Source organism: Lampetra fluviatilis, chromosome 5 (assembly GCF_964198595.1).
Source record: "Lampetra fluviatilis chromosome 5, kcLamFluv1.1, whole genome shotgun sequence".
In the NCBI taxonomy this organism is placed as follows: domain Eukaryota; kingdom Metazoa; phylum Chordata; class Hyperoartia; order Petromyzontiformes; family Petromyzontidae; genus Lampetra; species Lampetra fluviatilis.
In genome coordinates, this window is record NC_136279.1 from 3,365,577 (window position 1) to 3,389,808 (window position 24,232).

Here is a 24,232-nt window from a genome sequence, read left to right on the forward strand (position 1 = left end):
GCGTTAACCACTAGCACCGCCGCTCCCCATCACTATAACACATGTATATAATAGGTAACACACACACATGCCACGCTGTGGACAGCAAATAACAACAAATGGCAGTGTTATTACGAGAGGATTACTTTCAAGGATTTCTTAATGCTCTGTCCATGGCTCCATTTACGTTTAGGCTGGGCCTCTTGTATACACTATTGTATATACAGCATTGGGAAGGAAAATATTCCACGTGCAATACAGTGTATTTTTCACCTGATGACGATTGCTTGTGTTGCGATCGAAACGTCGTGATAATTTTATTATTTTCTATCTACGTGGCTTTACCGAAAGACCCAAAGAATATGAATTCCTGCAGTCACGAAAGCTTTAAGTCAACACAGTAGTTTTATATATTTTTTAGTCGTTGTGGTGTCCCGGGTCACTCTTGAAAATGAGACTTTATTATTGGTCTCTGAGTTCTCAACCTGGCTGAACAAAATAAACGGACTTGATTATTGTCCTACTACTACCGAAAAAACCTAAGAAGATGTCCTACTGCAGACAACAAAATTAATAAGCACTTTGCAGAGCGTCAACATTGGGTTATTTCCAATGCAAAGGCTGACCTCTGCCACGACGGGACAGTTAAATAACTCGCAGTACTTTCTTCACCTACTGCTGGATGAAGGCGGACTCACGCCGTGTTGGTAATGGGGGTGGTTATTATTTTATTTTTAGACGTGACTTAACCGAAAAGAACCAAAGAATGGTAATGGGGGTTTTCATTGTTTAACCATACTTCACCACGCTGGTCAATGCGCGTTGGTGAGGTGGTGGTGAATGGGGGGGGGGGGGAGAGACAGCCTGAGCTATCTTTGGGAAAGAAAGTGGGAGTCAGAGTCAGAGGTCACAAACGGGTTTTGATTCCTTACCCGTACCCGTACCCGGACGCACCAGGGTCGCAAACGGCTACCCGTACCCGTACCCGGCCGGGTACGGGTAGCCGGGTATCGGGTAGGGTACGGGTATCGGGTACCCGGTTGCGACCTCTGGTCAGAGTAGAGGAGTCAGCGACACTTAAAGGGGGAATGGTGGAAAAGAGAGGGAGAACACGGGGTCGAAAGACATTCGATGGACAGGACGAGAAGTGAGGAATTGGCGGTATGGATTTATATCGTGAGCTAAAAGGAGCGTGAAAGTGTGACAGAAGGGAGGGGTCGAGTGGGAGGGAAGGAAGTTTTAGGGTAGAGAGAAAGACTAACGGGAGCGGGGGGGGAGCAAGGCGATGTTGAGAGTCGTGGAGAGAGAGAGAGGACGAGAGAGTGCAATTTGACAGAAGAGTACAGAGGGCGAGAGGTGGCATGGCAGTGTAAGAGCACGCCTTGGAGGAGAGAGTTGAGTTTATTAGGTATAGCCCTGTGAGCCATTCGGCTCTTGAATCGGGTGCAACCGCAACAAACAAAAACATGAACAAGAGTCATCTTAAAGTGACTACACGCAACAGAAAAATCCAGGAAAAAACAGCAAACGTCTTCCAGAAAAAACACTTTCAACGCTGTGTGCCAAAATCCCAGTGGGATGCAAGTCCAACAATAACAACCATGAGACAATTTAGATGAGTTATCGGTCTAACTCTGTATTACAACAAGTGTGAGCGTCCATCGGCAGAAGGAGGGCTCAAGAGAGGAGGATGGACTTGGATAGGGGAGAGTCACGGGAGTGGAGGCAAAGAGGGTGGGAAGGGAACTGAAAAAGGGGAGAGAGCAGCAAGGGAGAGCTGAGAGGGAGGGAACTCATAGGGGAGAAAAGTCAGAGGGAGATGGTACAGGAGGGGGAGGGGACTGGGAAAGGAGAGACGAGAAAGGGAGGTGCCTTAGTGAGAGAGGGAGGGACTTTGGAGGGGAGCGTTTCGGAGAGATAATTCAGAGAGAGAGAGACAAAAGGGAGGGACTTAGAGGGGTGGAGGGGGTGACACCTCGTGAGGGAGAGGGAGGGGACTGAAAATGGAGGGAAAAGGGTGTAGGGGTGGGGCTTAGAGGGGAGGGGCAAGGGTGTAGGGGGTGGGGCTTAGAGGGGTGGGGCAAGGGTGTAGGGGGTGGGGCGTAGAGGGGTGGGGCAAGGGTGTAGGGGTGGGGCTTAGAGGGGAGGGGCAAGGGTGTAGGGGGTGGGGCTTAGAGGGGGGGCAAGGGTGTAGGGGGTGGGGCGTAGAGGGGTGGGGCAAGGGTGTAGGGGTGGGGCTTAGAGGGGAGGGGCAAGGGTGTAGGGGGTGGGGCTTAGAGGGGGGGCAAGGGTGTAGGGGGTGGGGCTTAGAGGGGGGCAAGGGTGTAGGGGGTGGGGCTTAGAGAGGGGGGGCAAGGGTATAGGGGGTGGACTTAGAGGGGAGGGGCAAGGGTGTAGGGGGTGGGGCTTAGGGGGAGGGGCAAGGGTGTAGGGGGTGGGGCTTAGAGGGGAGGGGCAAGAGTGTAGGGGGTGGGGCTTAGAGGGGAGGGGCAAGGGTGTAGGGGGGGGACTTAGAGGGGAGGGTCGAGGGTGTAGGGGGTGGGGCTTGGAGGGGAGGGGTGAGGGTGTAGGGGGTGGGGCTTAGAGGGGAGGGGCGAGGGTGTAGGGGGTGGGGCTTAGAGGGGAGGGGCAAGGGTGTAGAGGTGGGGCTTAGAGGGGGGGGGGGGCAAGGGTGTAGGCGGGGGGACTTAGAGGGGGGGGGCAAGGGTGTAGGGGGTGGGGCTTAGAGGGGAGGGGCAAGGGTGTAGGGGGTGGGGCTTAGAGGGGAGGGGCAAGGGTGTAGGGGGTGGGGCTTAGAGGGGAGGGGCAAGGGTGTAGGGGGTGGGGCTTAGAGGGGAGGGGCAAGGGTGTAGAGGTGGGGCTTAGAGGGGGGGGCAAGGGTGTATGGGGGTGGGGCTTAGAGGGGGGCAAGGGTGTAGGGGGTGGGGCTTAGAGGGGGGTGCAAGGGTGTAGGGGGTGGGGCTTAGAGGGGAGGGGCAAGGGTGTAGGGGGGGACTTAGAGGAGAGGGGCGAAGGTGTAGGGGGTGGGGCTTAGAGGGGAGGGGAGGGGCGAGCACAGTGGGAGGGGAGAGAGATTCGTGGAGTGGCAGGCGGAGAGACGTCGATGTGGGTGGGGAGAGCTAATTAGGGGAGGGACTCTGAGAGAGACTGAGACTTGTGGAAGAGAGGGGGACAAGGATCCCCGGCACAGAGCGAAGGAGGTGGGTGGCGGGAAGGCCGTCGTCGTCCTTAGGGCGAGATGTGGTGAGCAAGAGCGTGAGGTGTGTGGTGGTGGTGGGGGCGGTCAGAGAGACCCAACGACCCAGCCATACATCACACACAGAACACCCCCTACACACACGAGAGAGGGAGGGAGAGAGACAGAGAGAGGGAGAGAGACAGAGAGAGAGCGAGAGACCGCCCACCAACAACCTACAACAACCGACCCCACCCCGAGCCCCTCTTTTTTTTTAACCACGACTCGCCCCACCGCAGCCAACCACGAGCGGTGAGCGAGAGCGCGAGGAGGAGGAGGCGGGGAAGAAGAGGGAGGAGGAGGAGGGGAAAAGAAGCTCGTTCTCCCTCACCATCGCCACCACACGAGCACTTACAACAGAGGAGAGAAGAAGAGGGAGTGAAGAGAGGAGAGAGACCAGGAGGAGAAGGAGGAGGGGGGTTATCCCCCAAAAATGGCGGCGGACGACCGCTCCCGTGCCGACAGCGCCAAGCAGAAGCGGGCGGCGCAGCTGAAGCGATGGGCCGGCTCCGAGACAGACCTCGAGACGGCGGTGCTTCGTCGCAAGAAGAGCAAGGTGAAGTTCGACGATGGAGCCGTGTTCCTGGCAGCCTGCTCCAGCGGCGACACGGACGAGGTGCTCTCGCTCATCGAGCGCGGCGCCGACATCAATTACGCGAACGTGGACGGGCTTAGCGCGCTGCACCAGGTGAGGTGGTTGTTGTTGTGGTTGTTGTTGGTGGTTGTTGTTTGTTTGATGGTGGGCAGTAGCAGCAGCAGCGTTGTCATCTGAAGCAGAAGCAGTGGAGGGGTTGAACGAGTGGACACGGCGAGGAGAGATTCAGAGGGCCCAGCCTCGCAAGGCCTCTGTGGTTCATCATCAGTATTAGTCGTCGTAGTTTTTAATTAGTTCCCCCAATGTTAATAGTGATAGTAATGCGCTGTGCTGTGTGTAGTTGTGTGTGTGTGTTAATGTTGCAGGAATGACCCCCCCCCCCTCCTCTACTTTTGACGCTAGGTGCAAGAAAGCAGCATCGGGCATTCCGTACAAAAATGTCACTGCGAATTGCCTTACTGTGTGAATAATCGGCGTTATCAATCATCAACATCATCACCATCATCATTGTCACCATCACCGCAGTTATGATGATGATGATCATCAGCAGCAGCAGGGGGAGTGATGGACGAGACCGACAGAGGCCCTGACCCACAAGGCCCTGGTCGTAATTACTCCACGACAACATTATTTGCGTGGCGTGGTTATGTTGTATAGTAATGTGCACAGTTGTGTACATTTAAAACAAAAGTGTCCCCCTTGTTAATATTTCAAACTGTTATGGGCTGTGATAAAACGACGGCGTGGTATGTGACCTATGTTGGACATAAATACACGTACTGTACGTGCAGCTCACTTCGTCCCAAACATGGGATTCCTGGGGTTCTTCTCATACCAGCCATGGCTTCATCCTCCAACACCATCGTCACCATCACCATCAACACCATTAATATCACCACCATCGTCATCATCACCATCAACACCATTAACATCACCACCACCACCATCGTCATCATCACCACTATCATCACCACTATCATCACCATCACCACCATTATCATCACCATCAACACCATCATCACCACCAGCATCACCAGCATCACTACCATCATCACCATCATCACGACCATCACCACATCATCACCATCGCCACCAGCATCACCATCACCACCAGCACGACCACCATCATCACGATCACCACATCACCATCATATATATTATCACCATCAACACCACTATCATCATAACCACCATCTATCTACATTATCATCACCATCATCAACACCATTGCAGTACTGTATTATTATTATCATCATCACCACCACCTCTTTCCGTATTTGCATTAAATTGTGAAATGTGAAATGATGTGGAGCGGTAGTGTAGCGGTGAGCGCGCTGCCCTATGAACCCGGCCACCCGAGTTCGATTCCCGCTCACGGCCACCACCAGTGACGATTATTTGAACCGGTCTTAGGTAGACTCAACCTCAAATGAGTACCGAGTGCGGTGTGTAAACATCGCCACTACGGGAGACAAAGGCGGCCGGGCGTGGTAGTGCCCACCCACGACCTCGTATGCCGTGCCGGCCTTAAAAGGTGCTCGCTAACAGCACTTGCCCCAACAGTCTGTCAAGGCTATACTGGGGATCTTTGTCTAATACTCAGTACACTGTTAGTTATTTGCTGTTTTATATACAGATCAGTTGTGTGTCTATACACGATACACATCTGTGGATATGTAAATGTTATGTTGAGCTTGCATTGTACAGTGCAGAGCAGCAACGTGTCCTCTAAAATGTAGATTATTTGAATCCTCACCAAGGTAAAATTGGCTCGATCCCAGCATCAGTATCCCACACACCGTTAGTATTGTCATTGCCGTGTTGTGGTGGCATAAAGTTCAGTGAGGTGATGTGTGAGCCCCGTGGAAGAATGGAAGGGGTGGCCGAGAGGCGCGAACTTGTAGGCCTCTAGAATTCATTACTTCACTGGCATTGGCCTGGTGGATTGGATGATGAGATTGTTCGTCTTCTGTACTGTGCACAGTTGCAAATGTTTCATCTATATAAATGTAAATGCACACAATGTATGTTTTTGTGTGCGAGAGAGATGGGCAAGAGGCACTTCCATGGTTTATTGACGAAGTAACAAGGCGGCACCTTATTCAAAACTAGATTACGAGTTGAAATCCCAGCCAGGGTCATTTGCTTTATGAGGCTGGGATTGATTGGTTTATTAGCCATCACTGCACTGTCAATAAAGTCGTGTACAGTATCTAATTACTTCCTGTAATTTGATTGTAAAATGATGCAAGTTCATAAGTGCTGCACTTTAGTTGACGAGCAGCGTTGGTTGGAATTAAAACATTTTGGACATTGGGGGGAAAAAGGATGCCCTTAACATGTAGAGTGCACCAACCACATTGAACGTTCTTGCATCAAGCAAGTCGTCATTTATTTAAGAAAGCCTCAGCGAGTCTTAATAACATTGAACCCACACAAAGACAAAGATCCCCCGTATAGCTTTGACAGACTGTTGGGGCAAGTGATGTTCGTGAGCACCGATGAAGGCCGGAATGGTACATTAGAGGGGTCTGTAGCCAGCACCACGCCCGGCCACCTTTGTCTCCCCACACACCACACATGGTATTCATTTGAGGCTGAGTCGACCTAGGTGAGGCCCTGCGCCGGTTCAAATAATCGTCACTGGTGTTAGCCGTGAGCGGGAATCGAACTCGAGTAGCCGGATTCGTAGCATAGCGCGCTAACTGTGTTGATCACACATATAAGTGAATAACACACATGGAGTAGTGGCAGCCTTACCAGTTATTATAGATTTTTTTTACTGTGAAGGTAGTGGGGTCTAGTTGACCCTGGCTGATATTTTGCACTGAATTGGTTTACAATTGGTAGCCTTACTGCTCCTTCACATATATGCGTTATGTTTTTGGACACATACATTCGTAATTAAAGAAATTCACATCCCTTTGTCAAATCGACTGGTGGATAAAAGCCTCCCTGCCCCCCCCCCCTTGCCTCGTAAGTGCAGATTGGTGAAGAGGGTGGTCGTCCAGGAGCAGTTAAAATATCACTGCCGCTTACGCTAGCCGTGGCCAGGCATCAAACTCTGGTCGCTTGCTTTAAACGCTAATACACGGCTGCCACCGCTTCATCCCACTTTCGTAGTTACGATTGTCAATTTTACATTTTACCGTCTATAATACTACCGTATTTGTACAATACGTAAGCCACGCAGTGTTGCTGTGGCGTTAGAGCAGCAGGCTGACCAGTTGAGAAAGTGAGTTTGAATCCTTGCCAAGGCCAACTAAGCCGCATCGTCATCTCTTTGTGGGTTGGTAAAATAATCCCCCACCACTTAGTGAAGGGAAGTCAACATTCGTTGTTTTTTGGAGTAACTTTGTCCCCCAATGTTCGTAATTTGAACGATGCACTGTTATGGCCCATCACTGGAGCGTTTCAATGCTCGTTAAAGCATAGGCGCACACCTGCACTTTTGTGTATTCATGTAATTATACTCAATAGGTATGTAAATGTGCGGATACGTTGCATTATGAGTTCAAAGAAGTATAATAATTGAATCCGTCAATTTCGATTCCTGGCCACAGCAGTGATGGTTATGAACTTGGGCTGGGCCTCCGCAAGATCAACTTAGTCTAAAGTAAAAGTCTTATATGCTTCCAATCCTCTGTGACCTGCATGGTGAAGTATAGTCAATCAACCCCCATGAACTCACACAGCGTGGGGAGGAAGAAATGTAAATTATTATTGATATTTTTTTGCACTTTTTCCTATCTCGTGGGAGACTAAGGCGACCAGGTATACATGGCGTTTACTACTCCACAAGTGCCACGTTGACCTTAATTTCTCGGCAACAGCAACTCTGTGCTTTACGATGCAAAGTAGGGCTCTGTTCTCAGCATACATGAACAGTTGTACATGTGTGTTTAGATACAGTTTCTATTGTGGGGGAAAGCCAGCAGCAGTTCTTGTACTGCCTCCTGACATAGCAATGTGCAATCTCTCTCACATGGCCTTGTGGTCATGAACATTTGATACTATACCATGTATCTATATGTAGAGTGTGATGTGTGTTACAATGTGTGCTGATCGACGCCCGGGTGCGATCAAGGGATGGCTCCCTATTGGTCAACCACGTTATGTATGCCGATGATTTGGTAATAGCTGCTCATTCAGAAGAGGAGTTGGAGACGCTGCTGCTGAGACTGGAACGTGCCACTAAGAGGTGGGGCGTTACCATCAGCCCCACCAAAACTAAGCACCTGCCTGGGTATTTTGTACCATCGGACACTCCACCCCCACAACTCCCAATTGGTGATGGGGCAGTGGTGGAGAGAGTGGAGAGTTTCCCATACCTGGGCAGTGTGCTTATGACCGGCTCCAGTTTATCAGCAGAGGTCTCACTCCGAATCAGTCGAGCGGCAATATCTTTTCATCGGTTGCGTAACGCTGTGTGGAAGCTACCTGGTCTGTCGCTCCGCACGAAGCTTCAGGTCTTCTCGGCCACGGTCATTCCCTCCCTTCTCTACGCTTGCGAAACGTGGACCCCCCTAGTGGAGCATCTTCGCCGGTTGGAAACATTTAGGCTGGCCTGCCTACGATCCATCCTGGGTTTAACCAGGCTGGATTGTGTGAGGAGCTCACAAGTCCTTGAAAGATCTGGGCAAAGTCCCATCAGTGAGCTCCTCCGGCAGGCAAGGCTGCGTTGGCTGGGTCATGTAGCCCGCATGCCCAGCCACCGCATGCCTAAACAGCTTTTGTTCGGCCGGATCGAGGGGGCTAAACGGGCGCAGCACGGGCTAGAGAAGAGATGGAGTGATGTGGTACAGGAGGACGTGGAGCTGAGTGGACTTGCCGATGACTGGTACCAGCGGTGTCAAGATCGGCCTCTGTGGAGGAGGCTCGTGAAGGACGCTACTGGGCAGTTGGAGGCAGTCGCCCTCCAACAACAACGGAGGGCGGAGGAGCGACGCTCACAACAACGAGCGGAGCGACGGGTGGCTAAAGCACAGCAAGTTGGTACAGTAGGGGGCACAGGTGGTGCATCAGCCAGTCATCTCGGTCATCTCGGTCAGTCGACCCGTGGCACCTGGGTCTGCCCCGTGACCTCCTGCCAGCGGGCGTTCGACACTTCACGTGGCCTCAAGGTGCACATGGCCTGGCACAAGCGTCGTGGTGACGTCACCGCCACTTAGTGGCGAATGGCGGTTGTTGTTGTTGTTGTCAGGGGAGTGGCAGTGTAGCGGTTGGCATTCTGCGCTGCGAACCCGGCGACCCGGGTTTGATTCTCACTCACGGCCAACACCAGTGACGATTATTTCAACTGGTCCTGAGCCTCCCCTAGGTTGACTCGGCCTCAAATGAGTACCTGGTGTGGTGTATAAATGTCACCTTGTGTTGCCGTGCCAGCTTTCCTAGGTGCTCGCTAACAGCACTTGCCTTCTTCTTCTTGGTTTTTTCGGTAAAGTCTTGCCTTAACAGCCTGTTGCAGGTGATACGGGGGGGATCTTTGTATGTTGGCCTTTGTGTCGTATGTGAAGTACTGGTTTGCGCACTGCAATACAGAACCGGTGACCTGAATGTTAGTCCTGGTCGCTGCCAACATAAGCGGTGAATATATGAAGTGGCCTTTGGGCCTCCCCTAGGTCACCTCGGCCTTATATAATTACCTGGTGCGGTTTGTAAACGTTGGCAAATGCAGTAGGGCATGTATCTCACCATATCCCCACCCCCCTTGTGTGCCGTGCTGGCCTGCATATGTGCATGCTGACAGCTTTGGCCTCAAATAATATACAGGGGAGTATTTGAATCGGATGTTTAATTAAAATCATACTTAATTTGTATATAACTGTTTGCTTTGTCGACCATTGACACTTGTGGTAATTGTGAAGCTAAATGTAGACGAGTTGTTCTTGTGCGTATGTCTGAGAAATTGAGCCAATGCCCACCGAATCGGGTACAGTGTCCACTGCTGCAGTGGCGGCCTTGCGTCTCGTTAAATCTCTTCCCCAACAGAAGGCAGGAAGATCTTGGCTTAATTCCATGCGTACAGTTAGTGCTTTCGGAGTGGCTCAGGAGGCAGGCCCTGGGTTCTACCTGCAGACCTGGCAGGCAGTAGCGTTGGCATCGCATCGAAATTAACTAAAACTGAATGACGACGAGGGGACCCTCAGTCTTGATCGCAACTTGCAGATCACGCTCGGCAAAGTGACAGACCAGACTGGAAGAAATGGAAGCATTCGAATTTCACCACTTCTCTTCTTTGTTGATGTTGTTTATGTTGTTGTAAAGTTGGTGCAAAATGCCTTTACGGTTTTAGGGAAATAGCTGCTTGCAGAAGAAGGCAAATGCCACCTGTTCTGCTCGCCCAGCCAACAAGCCCATAAAGGGGGGTTGGTTGGGTGAGTGAGTGCAGACGTTGGTCAGGCAATGTTTATAGAATGTGAACCTTTCCCTGACTCATTTAAATAACTGCTAGCACTTTATTACTTTCCAGTGTAAGTGACACAAAGCGTCGGATGATTAATAGCCGCTTTATTTGACAGTCACTTCTGGAATTTAGATGTTCCAGATAGGGTATAGGTTAGGTGTCGTAATCATCCTGAAGCCTTCAAGATTGGTTTTAATGCATATGGTGTATGGTCGAGGTATTCATCACTTTATTGACTTAAAATACCAATTTCATGTTTAGTTTTTTTCCCTCTGTCCAATATATTCTCGGTCATTTCATCACCTGCCAAATGCCGATTGCACAAGTAATTTTGTATTTATTCTTCGAGTTGACAACTTAAGCCTGACTCACTTCAGCAGCAATTTGATTCCAATTTTCAAATCCCCTTTCGGTTATGCTGTTGGAATTAAGCTGTTTGCATGACACTCGGCAGATTGCGACTTAATCCCAGTTTGGAGTGGACTCGGCCCATCATTCCACGAAGGTAGATAAAATTAGGACCGCTGGATGCAGAGAAGTCAACATTGACATACACAGAGAGACTTGTCCTCACCATGGGAATGTGTAATATTAACTGCTGGTTCAGGGCCACCAGAGTATATATACACACTGCCCCGTGGCTGGTTTGAGCATAGAGACGACTTGGCTTGTTCCTGACTCTGCTGTCCTGTGGAATGTCAAACTACTTCACCGGTGAAGTGGTCATTGTAAGCAGAGCACGCTTGGGCCCATTTTTTAAAGCTTTACGTAGTCATCGCCGTCCAGAGTTGTTGGTGCATGCACGATCATTCTGGCCCCAAAATGCGATATGCTTTAAAACTTCACGCGGGGCGGAAAGTGGCATTTTAATCGGTCACCGTCCGTGAAATGTCCCAGCTTTGAAATACACATCCCAACCACGCGGCGAGCACCTGACGGCCGTGCAGAACATCACGCGTCACCTCATCACCGCTGACGTTGCGCGAGCATGTTCCATTACATCTTTAATTATTTGATTTAATCGCAGATGGGCAGAGGGCGTTTTATATTATGTTACGTCGAATGCACTACAGTTGTATGCACGACAATAACCAGGCGGTCACGAGGAACCAATGTGTTGGCGTGACGTCGTGTGCGGCGCACGCAAAGCGGCTGGGCTTTCCGTTTCATCGAGGGTCCACTGTCACAGGCTATGCTGAGCTGACGAGAATGCGGTTTCCAGCCGTCTGAGGTTTATTTTAAGCAAACGTTTTTTCAGGCTAGAATGCACTCGTATGTCTTCATGCCCGTAACAATTCAAAGAGGAAGATATCTGTGATGCCTGTTGCTCAGATGCTTGTTTATCCTTTTAGGACCTGGGTGTTTCATCTCAGAAACAACTTCCCCTGCAACCCCCCCCCCCATGACTTTTGAGCCTGACCAAATTGCTCTTTTGACATTGAACTTCTTAGTCTGATAGCTGCTCAGCGATAATGTGCTTGGCCCATCTTCGTCAAGTAATTGGTCACGTAAGTGTTTACAGCATTTTTTGGAACAAGCCCATGTTTCTTTGAAAAACCTAAATGTGATTTTAACATGAATAATGTAAAACAATGCTTTCCCGCTTAAGTAATTGATTGTGTGGCATTGATTGTCTTCATCTACAACCCTGAACCTTTGGTGTCTATTTCCCATTGCTACGGTGGATGCTGGACACCTTGTCGTACAACCAAAGTTGGCTTTCCACAAAGTAGTACTTGCGCTATCAACCCTGACGGAACATGGTCGGGATTTAATGTTGCAACTTCCACATTGCAAGTCACGCATTCTACCAACAGCACAACCCGCAGGAAAATTGATTACTTGCAAAGCTTAGGATATGCGTGTCGGCTTCACAATGACCAATTATTGTAGGGCGTGTGGCTTTGCCTCCTAGTTTGAATGATGACTATCGAATAAACTTTTGAACTTGTTTTTTTGTCACCTCTCACTGTGACAGTTCCAAATGCAAATGAATTTTACTTCATCTGCGACAGGATACATGCAGCACGATTGGAATATAATCATATTGTGCTTTTATATATTATAAAAAAAACACTTTTGCTGGCTGACTGGCATGCGGGCGGGCAACTGCGTGGTGGTAACATCACCTGCATCCAACACCATTGGGTCGGGTTCGTGCGTGCTGATGGCACGTCTCCCCCCACACAACCTCCGGGCCGAGCGGCCGAGTATCCCGTGCAGATGCTTCGGCATTGCTAGTTTTAGGGTTGTTGGCTCAGGTCCACCCGCAAAGATAATCTTTGGCCCATTGGTATTTTGAAAAGGGGTATACTTTGACCTGCGGAGATACATTTATTGCTCACTCACTTGTTACGTGCTTTTCAGTTGTCAATATCGATGGGCTACAGCGCACACCCTTCTGATACACATGTGCGAGTATCTTTTAAAACTGTTTATGACATGAATTGCGGTCAGTGCATGCGGCCATATCTTGATCACAATTTCTTTGGTCTTAACCCAAGGCAGAGAGTGAGTTGTCTTGATGTTTTTGATCATGTTTTATTGATAGCTCGTAAGTTTGTTAAGCAAATTAATTATTTGCCACATTGGAGTTTCCCTTTCATATCTGCTCAAATTTTTTATGGATATTGACATCAAGCAAAGTATTACTCATTTTATCTACCTCTAACCAGGATTAAAACTGGAAGACATTCCGTAAAAGATGACGTTTGGACACAATCCTCTGGTCTGTAAAAAAGCTATGTACAGATGAGTTTTATCTTCTTTTCCAAGGTATGTTCATATTTGTAATTGTCTAAGCTTGGGAAATACTCTATTTAGTATTTTTTCCTAGCTACAGAACGTGCTTTTAGATTTTTGACTTAACGTTTGTGACTGCAGGAATTCATATTCTTTGGTTCTTTAGGTAGACATAAAAATAAAAAATAAAGTTAATAAAAATAAATAAAATCACTAATGTAGACTAGCCTGGTTCTTAATCGGAGTGAGTGTACTAGAAATCTTATAATGTGGATTGTAGCTTACATTATAAACTGCCAATACGCTCACCAGCTTAAAAAACAGGCTCCAGTCTACATTATAGCTTGCCAGTACACTCACCCAGGTTAATAACCATTGCTACAGTCTACATTATAGACTGCCAGTACACTCACCAAACTTAATAACCAGGCTACAGTTCACATTATAGATTGCCAGTACACTCACCCAGGTTAATAACCATTGCTACAGTCTACATTATAGACTGCCAGTACACTCACCAAACTTAATAACTAGGCTACAGTTCACATTATAGATTGCCAGTACACTCACTCCGATTAAGAACCAGGCTGCAGTTTACATTCGTGGTTTTTTGTTTTTATTATTTTTATTATTTTTATTCACTTTATTTATTATTTTTTTTATGTACGTGACTTTACCGAAAGAACCAAAGAATATATCTCCCAGAAACCTATTTTCATTGGATATGATTGAATTTTTAATACAAAAAAAACATTGACCTTTGTGTGGCATATTCAGTCTTCATTATTTTTTGAAAACACCTTGGCTGTGCATGAAGTACTGTGTGTGATTGTAGTCTGTAGTTTTTTTCATAAATACAGTGACACTGACAGCTGACGGTGATAATAAATTACGTGCAAACGATAACAGCTAACATTCATCGTGTTCGCAAATGCCATTCGCTTCATTAAAATAAACTTTTGGAAATTACTGACTTAAAATTAGTTTTCCTTCCTAAATATTTTTTTCCCTCAGGACCATTTGTGAAAATTACATGAGTCATGTTTCCAATTCGGATACATTCATTATTGTCATGGTGTTCATGAATGTCATTCCTAAAGGAGGAGGGGGTGGTATTGAGTGAGCCTTAAGTGTCAAACTGGAAGACTGTACAAAGCAAATTTGTTTTTATTACTTTTGAATATTTGCATCAAATATGATGATTTTTGTCATAATTAATTCCACGGCTCATTTAGCTTTCAATTCTTATGGCATTTAAACCTGCAATTAAACGTTGAGTTTTCTACAAATTAAAAAGTTACACGGTTCTATTCGCTTGTTGACAAACGCTCCAGTTGATCTCATTTTTGGTGAAACTGTGCCAGACGTGTCCATTACCAACATTGCGGAAAATCGCCAGAGAAAATGTGTGACTGCCATTTGGTAAAGAAGTTCATCTCAAGCATCGTGTCGCCGTAGGTGCTGTTCATAAACTTTGACATCCCTTGAGCTCATAGTTAGTGGAAAAGGAGAGATTGGTGGCCTTACGTTTTGGTTTCTTGAGCGGTCATTGACACGCTCCCACCACTTGTCTTCTTGAACTTGGTTGTGGGGGCCTGCTCTGCCATATAATATCCGGAACTGAAAAACAGTCCTGAACCTCAACACACTTCCTCTTCTCTCGCCCATGTGACTGAATTCAGTCAAAGTGGGGACATAAGAGTACTTTGGTAACTCAAACTAATTGGCGATCTTATAACGCAACAAAACTGGAAGCCTGTAAAAAGCAACAGGAAACGTGTAAACCTTGAACTCGGTTTGGCGACATTGGTTCAAAAGGTCAATTGAGCCAACAGGGAGATAGAAGGATGATCGCCTGGCATTGCCTGGCTCTCAGTCCACGTGTCCCTTGCCCTTATGCCGCCTTGTGGATTTTTGGCACGACGGGATATTTTGGCGACATGACTGCACTTTCCTAGACACTTTGGGTCCACCTTGCTTTCAACGCTGGGCGTGGAGGGGGGGGGATCTTCCCATGGATATTAAGAGCCTCGAGGCTTTTGGGGGGCTTTGCAACCCTCTTTGAGTGGCCAGCTCTACTTCTACACGTGCTGCTTTGCGCACGCTAGAAGCTGTGAACTTCCCGACTGCCATCTACCTCTCCTTGATGATAGCGCCTTGCATGCGAGGCAACAAACTCGGCCGTGTGAAGAAGCTGAGGCGAGCGAAATACCACTCAAACGCGTCTGAGGATCTTGGTGCTGTGCTGTCCCCATTCTCTGCACATTCGTGCCATGTGCCTATGCTTGTAGGTGTCATTTTAGCAGCTCGTAAAATGGTATTTTCACATGCTGCTGATAGTCAATTATCGCAGCCACTGTCCAAAGCCTTTTCAATACTTGAATCTGCATGGCTGGGCAGTGGCAACATGCACTGGCACGGTTGAATAAAATGTTATATTTAAAAAAAAGTATTTTAGTCTGCTCTTAGGGAGTATAAAGCGACAGGAAGTGGTTCCCATAACATTGAAAACTGAATATGGTCACGTGGACGAGAGGACAAGGATGCAGGTCCACTGGACAAGTTCAAGACCTCGATGAAGAGGTGGAAAGATGTTGCTGGCCCTGAGAAGAAGCTCCACATGCTTAGACTTGGAGGCCGTTTTCACCATAGAGCAAGTAGATACTTGGCTTCTCACAAGGTTGCCATTGTATTTTTATTGACCCCAAATTATTTATTTGAGCTCAGTCGATTTCTGGCTGTGATTAAAATTTTTGCAACCTTATGATTCTGAATACATATAGCTATCTTGACACGGCATCACCCACCTAGACTTTTATATGAACTGCAAAACGTTTTGTACAACATGAAATTGCAATTACTGTGTGTATATATATTTTAGCCTTTTCTAGCACTGAAATTATATGAAGTGAAAATCTCGATGTGTAATAGTTGGCTTGTCCACATTGTTCTAATCAATGGACCCTTGTACATTTTCCGTGAACTGTTTATCCAGGTCAGTAGTGCTAAGCCAGCAAGGGGATGATGTCACGAAGAAGACTGATTGTTTTGACGTTTTTTAGTATGTTAGGCAGTCAGGATGACATCACTAGCCAATAAATCACTGGAATTTAGTTTTTATTGGGTGCAATTGTGAACAGCATGATCATTGGTTCACTATAGCTCAGTCTTAGAACTACAAGGCGTGTGGTGAAGTCAGGAGATGTCCATGTGCTACTATACTACATTGTACAAGTATATGAATAGTACTTTTGTACTAGACAATGGGGCCTTCCTACTCATGGGGGATATTTGCGGGTTTGCTGGTATGTTGAACTTCTTTTGCACCGTGCGTAGCCAACCGTGCTAATTGGAGGTGTAGCGTAGATGGTGCATGGTATACTCAAATATTGGATTTTTTCTGCATTGTCCTTTACTGGCAACATAGCTTTACAACATCTGTTCAATGCATAATGGTTTGCTTATTCGAGCACTGTTCAGGCTCAGCCCTGCCAAGCTTCCAAGATCTGATGTCGTGCACATTTTGGGGTGATTTGGTTAAAACTAAAATACTCTTGAGTTAATTAAACATTCGCAAGCAATTGAATAACTACAGTCGTTGTCCCAGCTATATTTTTGAGTTATTTCCTTGGTAAGTTAAGTTATTCTAGCAGGGAAAAAGAACACAATACGAAACAATTCAAGTGCAGCAGCAAGGAAGGAGTAGTTTATTGGTGCACTTCATGGCGTTCCATTTGGAGCAGCCAGTAACATGTTGATGGTTGCTTTTGTTTCGGGCTGAGTGTTGTGACCGTGGTTAATTTGGAGACCTGTCCTTTGAAATATGCTCAAACAAGGCCAGTCACTTGGCGATCTGATCATGTGTTTGCCTTGGGCAGGGTGGCACCTTGTGTTGTTTTACTCCAGAATACGAATTTCTAAAGCTCTGTGTGTACACCTTTAATATATCCACACAATGACTGTCAGGGTTTTGAAGACCAAAGGTGCCTGCCGCCTTTAACATTGTGAGCATGATACAATTTATTATCAATTAGCCTTTAACTTTTATGTGTTGTGGATGCTTGTTCATTGGGGCTCTTCAAGAAACACCTCGATGAGACACTTAAATCGATAATCTACAAATAACCTAAGCAGCTCGATGGACCAAATGATCCGCTCTCATTTCAAATTCATTTTACGTTCTTATGTTACTCAATTTACACCAATGGCTTCTGAACTGGCGCCAGAGCCCTTTCACAAAGTGTTCTCCTGCTCACATGGGCAATTGGGTTAGCTTGTCCTGCTTTGCTGGCCCTGAGCCATTGGTGGACATCTCACATGTCATTGCAGGGCTTGTTTCTTCTCGGGATGACCTCTGTTGAGTTTCCACAACGTTCGTGATAGAGTGACGATGCACCGAGTCAACTAACGAGTGGGATTTTAACTCTAGATTGGAAGCTTTCGTGACTGCAAGGATTCATACTGTTTTTTTCGGTAAAGTTGCGTAGGTAAAAAAATTATTGGAATAAATGTAAACAACTAAATTAAATCACGACGTTTCGGAGGCAACACAAGCTTCTGTCTTCAGGTGGAACCGTTACTGCCAAAGTCACTTACTACCAGAGGTGTGGACTCGAGTCATGTGACTTGGACTCGAGTCAGACTCGAGTCATGAATTTGATGACTTGCGACTCGACTTGGACTTGCATAACAATGACTTTGTCCCACCTATGAGATGTGGACTCGAGTCATGTGACTTGGACTCGAGTCAGACTCGAGTCATGAATTTGATGACTTGCGACTCGACTTGGACTTGCATAACAATGACTTTGTCCCACCTATGAGATGTGGACTCGAGTCATGTGACTTGGACTCGAGTCATGAATTTGATGACTTGCGACTCGACTTGGACTTGCATAACAATGACTTTGTCCCACCTCTGCTTACTACAGTGACTTGCTACAGTGACTTTGGCTGTAAACGGTTCCACCTGAAGACAGAAGCTTGTGTTGCCTCCGAAACGTCGATTTAATTTAGTTGTTTTCATTTATTACATTTTTTACCTACGGGATTTTAACCGCCAGTCTTTTGTGCAGTTGTACACTCTATTCACAGTAAACCCAGCTGTGATGTGGGGTCCATGACATTTTTAAACCAGTTTTAAGGTGCCCTATTTGATGTATTATTGGGATTGATTGACGTTGGACCATGGACCTCCAGTGTGTATATATATATTTTCAAATTTAAATTTTGAATGCTCGGTGGCAAGTATGTTTTATGCATTGGTGTTGATATACTGTGTCATACATCAACCACGCCTTTGACAGCTTCCTATTAGCGAGGCTGGTAAATGTATCTTTCCAGTGAGCTTTGACCCACTGATTAATGTGTCCTGTCAATTTCGGTCAAACACAATCTTTCTTTGCCAAACTTCTGGCTTGAAGGTTGTGACCTGGTGTGGCACCCAGTTGTGCCTGCATAGCCTTTACTACATTGGTAAGTGTACGGTGTAAATACAAGTTGGCAGTGGTCACATCATTGACGGTGAAATAAAATGAGAATAGTGAGATTGGTTGACTGTGGTTGCTGTGGCTGCCTGTGTGAGATGTGGCTGATAAAAGTCCATCCTAGGCTCATCGTGGATTGGGGTGTGGGTGGTGGGGGGGGCATTGTTGCGTTGTTATCGACCGTGCGAGATGATGTGTTGTCTGTCTAGTGCAGGGGTCGGCAACCAAAATAACAAGAAGAGCCATTTCTTTCCAATTCGGTACAAAATTCAGTATTTCAAGAGCCGCAATGCATCTATGTACATACGTACATATCGTCAAGAAGCAGCCCGTAAAGAGCCGCATGCGGCTCCGGAGCCGTAGGTTGCCGACCCCTGGTCTAGTGTGAGCAGGTCTGGACAACGAGTTGCGATACAAACACAACTGGCCCAGTCCATGCCTTAAAGATGGAGCAGGAGCATCCAGTGCCTTTGAAGGGCAACATTTATGCAGGGTTTTAAAACCCGCTGATTTATGAAACTTTTCAAAAACCTTTTGTTTCCCACACACACGCTTAACATTTGCAGTAATGTACTCAATTAACTCTGTCCATCGGAATTCATTGACGACTGCATGGAAGGAGGAGTGTGTCGCTGGCAGCTTGAGAAGCCGAGCGGTAACGTACGTGGCTAAACTATCGCCTTTCAGATGTTACGCCAAAGTTATGTTTCACCAAAATATAAGATTTCCCAAATTTATTATACGTGCATGGGAACTTTTTTCCAGTGTCAAAAATGATTAAAAATAAGGATAGCGTCATCGGAGGATGTTTTTTGTTTGCATGTTTTAGCACAAGTATGTGTGGTTAATGCAGACTTTGGCACCTTGAAAAAGGTATCTGTTTGGTGTTTGAACATCTGAACGCCTGTTTTATTCCAAGAAAGGGTAAAACCTTTAAAAAATTTGTATAATTTATTATACGTGTTTTGCCTCGTTAACTGAAAGATAAAATAAAAAGCAGACATCCGAGTGGCTTTTTGACATTATGCAAAACACATCAAAAATAAATTTTAAGATCACGTGTAAAGTAACGAAAAAAACGCTGCACTGCCAACGAACAAATCGCCGACGGCATCTTTCATCCGCATAAAAAAAACGAGTGCGCAAGACATTAAAGCGGCCGACGTTCCGTTTTAGCGGCCAGCATTATTTGTGTTTTTTAGATTAGGTATTCTCCGGATCCCACCGGCCCTTTCAAAGTGTGTCTTGCGTTCAACCCCTTTGCGTTAGAATTGGCGCCCCTAGCCCAGCCCTTAACCTTCTGTTTACCCAGTACAGTTTGGCCTGTAAGTTCTGTTACCAATTATAAAAGCACTGGAGCGCAGGTCTCGTTTACCACAGGCTGCCAAATTGCTGGGAATCCAGTGATGCCTTGGCTTTCCTTATAAGGTCACGTGGAGGACAGGCCCACGCGAGGACAGTGCGCCGGAGCTGGGAGGAGGAGGGTGTGTGGGCTGTGCCGGGTGCTGCTTATGGCGACGAAAGTGCATTTGTTGGTCTTTTCGGTGACCAGTGCAAACACAGTGCAACGCAGTTCAGAGACTGGGTCGCATCAATTTATTTGATGTACAAATGTAAAAAAAATGGCACTGTGGGTTTCTTTATCTTGGATTGGTAATGCCGTGGTTTGAGCCACATATTCCCGTCTGAAAGCTTGCGAGTTGTTTGTTTGGCGATTTGAATGCAACTGTGTCGCAAGGGAAACTCGCGTGTTGTAACGATAGCGCCAGGAAATTGGTGGAAGAAAAGATAGGCACAGCAATTTAAGGTAGCAACGGAGGTGGGGGGAAAAATGTGAGAAAAGGGACGCAAGGGACACAAGGCAGCCCATAGGGGCACCCAAGCTACCGAGGTCGAATACTCTGAACGAGTTCACAGGGAAAAGTTCCCTCGACCAAGGGAGACGGTCGGTCACTTTTCACCATTCATCCCACTCTAAAACCCGCAAAGGACTCAACTGGGATTATATTTTGCAATTATTGAACCCCCTTAACTGCGAAAACTTAACAGGACACTCCTGAAAAAGTCATCGGGCTCAGTGAGGCTTTCGTGCGTTAAGATTAGAAGGAATAATATAAAATAAAACAACCCCTACATTAATTGTGCTGTTGGCATGAGTTCAAATGCTGGTCATAATCGACATCGCTTTCGGGTCGATAAAACCATATCGTTTTGTCGAACTTTGTAGGAAAATTGTACTAGTCCTTCCAAAGTTTGATGGTGATGCTGGTTACTGAGACTACGTTGGTCAATATTAACCCGGTGGTATGGGGTCAGGAGCTTGCACGCACACGTTGTACACACTCTAACGGTTATACAGCACGACATGTTTCAAATTGGGTGTAAAATTCAACAGTGGTGGTTCGAGGGAGATTCTGGCACCTGGCATGGGAATGTGGAATTTTCACCGCTGTCTAGGGACCCATCCAAAGGAGATGAGCACCATTCCATTGCTCATTTGAGCATGGGATTTTGACTTGGCTGCTTATTAAAAATAGAACATGGTGCTGGGAACAGGAGAAATTGGAACATAAACAAATGCTAATGACACGCACACGTCATTCTCAGCGCTTAGCTTGTATAAATGTACCATTCCACTTCTTATCATTGTAATCTATTTCAATGGTCCTATTTAATAAATGCAGCTTTCAGTTTGGCAGTTGTTATCCTATTTCCTCTTTTACTTTGAACAGACTGGGCCAATCGTTTTAATACGTACGATTGGTTAGCAAGTATATTTTGTCATCCCTTTGAGAAATAAGAAATAAAATATCTACTCCAGTTGAGAACCATTAGTGGGTTGGAAGAAGACGGGAATACTCTTTTATTTCCACGCTTTTGTACATAATTCTCCTCTTTACGTTGTGCGTTTAGTCCTCGACTACGTTAATGAACGTGCGCGACCCATTTGCCAGTCCGCGTCTGAATGGGGCCCTCTCCATGCCGTGTGGGTCATCGGGGTAATTATTTATCCAAACTTTACCACGTTTTCCTTGGTTATTTACCGGTAAGGCTTCGGCAAAGTTGGGTAGCATGTTAGAACGTGTTGGATTTGTTCATATGCTGGTTGTGTTTGTGCACACTTGGAATTGAGCGCTTAGGAAGGTGGATTATGCAGATTTGTGAAACTCTCAAACGTGTTGGGTTCTGACATGACCTGGAGATGGCAGTACTGAAATGTAATTGTTGAATCCATTTGTACTGACTGTTGACATCCCCCCCATCGTACGTTTAAGTTTCCTCCAGGCATTCTGGCTTGCTCCCACGTGGAATTGGAATAACATCCCAAGGCAGGACCCTCCTGTAGAAGTTTTGAGCCATTAAGGCTTTCTTGAAGAGATGCTGAGCATATGTCAAAAAATATGGACAAAAGTATTTGTTTTAAGTGACTCATGAATTAACTGTTTCATTAGCTCGACTAAGATCCCTTGAATATTTATATGCTTGTAAATTACAATTATTATATCTCATTGGGCCGGTAAAGCTGTGACTACGGTGGTGCGTGACTCACAATTGGAAGGTCTCAAGTTCAAATCCAGGAGTGGAGTTAATTTGTGCGCACTACTATGTGGGAAATCAATAGTTGGCATTCATTGTATAATTTCCATCACTGGCTCAAAGCTATTAGCGCAGTGGGGGGCCACTCTCCGTTGGTTTGAGCAGCGGGATGCTTTGAGATTTGATCGTATTTTTGTTAGCGATGTAATGATTATCGATATTAAACAGCCCTGCGTTCGAACTCAGCTTTGACAACTCAGCACTCTGACCTCTGAGCCAGTCGAGGCAGGGTGTGCCCTCGACACTGTTTGGTTGACTCAATGACGTTGATCCCGTCACTAGCACCGCATGGTGTCAAGAAGTTATCGGAGCAGTGGCAACTGAATTTCTTGTATTTTTTCCAACACTTGTTTGTCTTTTCATTACATCTTTCGGAGCGATGCGTCACAAGTCATTTGTTACTGTAATCGGATTATAAAAGCCAGGCACGGATGATCTCGTACTGCTCTGTTTTCAGTTTGTAAAGGTTTTTACCCTCATTAACCACATACCAGTTAAATGCGTTTTGATGATCAATTTTGTTTTTAAAATGACCAAGATTTTAGTAATTAATTTAAATGTGGGGAATGATCATGTCAGCAAGCTTTGGGTTCAAGCCATGGAAATAACAGGCAGTGCATTTAGATTGTTACAAAGGTTAAATGAATGTAATGTTTGATACTTAAACCAATAAATTATTAGTAAAGCAATCAATATTGTTACTTTTAAGTACGAAATGTGCAGTTACTTCGAAAACGTTGAATAATTGCGAATGATAGACAGATTACTGGTCATCAGAGGGGGACCCTCCCAACAATGACAGTTGGCAAACCAGCTCTGATGGCCAACAGTCTTGATTGGTTCTTAGGCTCCGGGCTTCTACCTTTCCACGAGTTGGGAATGAGAAGTGAGTGGCATGCCAAGCGTCTGTGTCTGTTCGCCATTGGCATTGTGTTTCGATTGGCGACATTGACGCCATCTTCTTGACTGGCAGGCAGTGTCCCCTCCCTCCCTGCAGGAGAAAGCACCGACACCGTTGAATAGGGCCGCCACCGCCAAGCCTACTCTCAATTAACTTTGCCGCGCGCACACACGCGTGGGATGGGTGGCAGCTACTGTATGTGGACAGTGCGTATGTCCATAGGCTAGACCTGCAACATTACTGCACACTGAAGTTGTGTTATAAAACAAATCTCACTTATTACTACTTTACACGTGGAACCTGTGTGTTTAGAGCATTCTCGTTTTGTCAGAGCGTCCACTCGATTGGCTTCCTAAAGTAAGTACAGTCATACCTCGGTATACGACCGCTTAGGAATACGTCATTTTCGGTATAAGTCCTACCTTCTGGAACGAATTAACGACGCATACCGAGGTACCACTGTAGTACCACTTTACGGCAAAGTCGGCAGCAGTGGTTGTTGGCCCCCTTTGGAGAAACCGATCGTCACCTTGGGATGTAGAATTTCTACCGATGGGTCGGAGAGCGCCTTTGGTTGAGATGAGCACCGCCACCCAATTACTTTTGTTTGAGCAGGGGAGACTCTGGAAATGTTATTGGCAATAACTGCTATTTCCAAACGTGTTGTTGTTGGAGTCCCGTCACGTCGTTCCCAATCTCCTACGGGCAGATGCTCATTGGATCGGATGCAGTCCCCAGGAAAAAAATAACGCCGCCAAAATATATAGGAACTACTTCAGAACTCAATTCAATAGGCCTTCTCAACAGATGCTGATCAGAATTCATTATTCTTTGATTTAAAGCTTTCGTGACTGCAGGGATTCATATTCTTGGTTCTTTCGGTAAAGTCGCGTAGAAAGATCCAAGAATATAAGTCCTTAATCCTCATAAATATTTGTGCTGGTAAATGACGTGATATATTTACAGGTTGGCCTAACAACTGGCCTACCCTGGATTATCTAAAAAAAAAACATTTTCTTTGGTTGTTTTCACTTCACTACAACTGAGAGAATTTGATGAGACCATCATCACACTACACTCGATAACTTGAATTGATCACAAAAAAACCAGCCTGGATTCGATCCCAGGGAAGTCGTCTGGTAATGGCGAAGCGCACTGACGTGGCCATTTCTGACTCCCCGAGCCGGCCAGCCCACCCAACAAAGTAGTTGAGACAATTGTGTTTGTTTACCATCTGTTTGTGTTACATGATTGCTCCGTTTATGGTGTTTAACAACAGTTCTTTTCTGAA

The 24,232-nt window shown here is 46.4% G+C and overlaps 1 protein-coding gene across 10 annotated transcripts in view; it reads left to right on the forward strand.

Moving 5' to 3' along the window:
- The first annotated feature begins 3,134 nt into the window (after positions 1-3,134).
- The window catches only part of LOC144932429 (protein phosphatase 1 regulatory subunit 12A-like), a 105,957-nt gene continuing 84,859 nt past the window's right edge, over positions 3,135-24,232 (forward strand). For 5 of the 10 annotated variants that reach the window (XM_078856471.1, XM_078856473.1, XM_078856472.1 and 2 more), the window contains exon 1: positions 3,135-3,902. In XM_078856471.1, coding sequence (XP_078712597.1) covers positions 3,648-3,902 — 255 coding nt within the window. In that variant the 5' untranslated portion in view covers positions 3,135-3,647. The remainder of the gene's footprint in view (positions 3,903-24,232) is intronic. The other 5 variants (XM_078856474.1, XM_078856475.1, XM_078856479.1 and 2 more) reach the window with 1 other exon arrangement.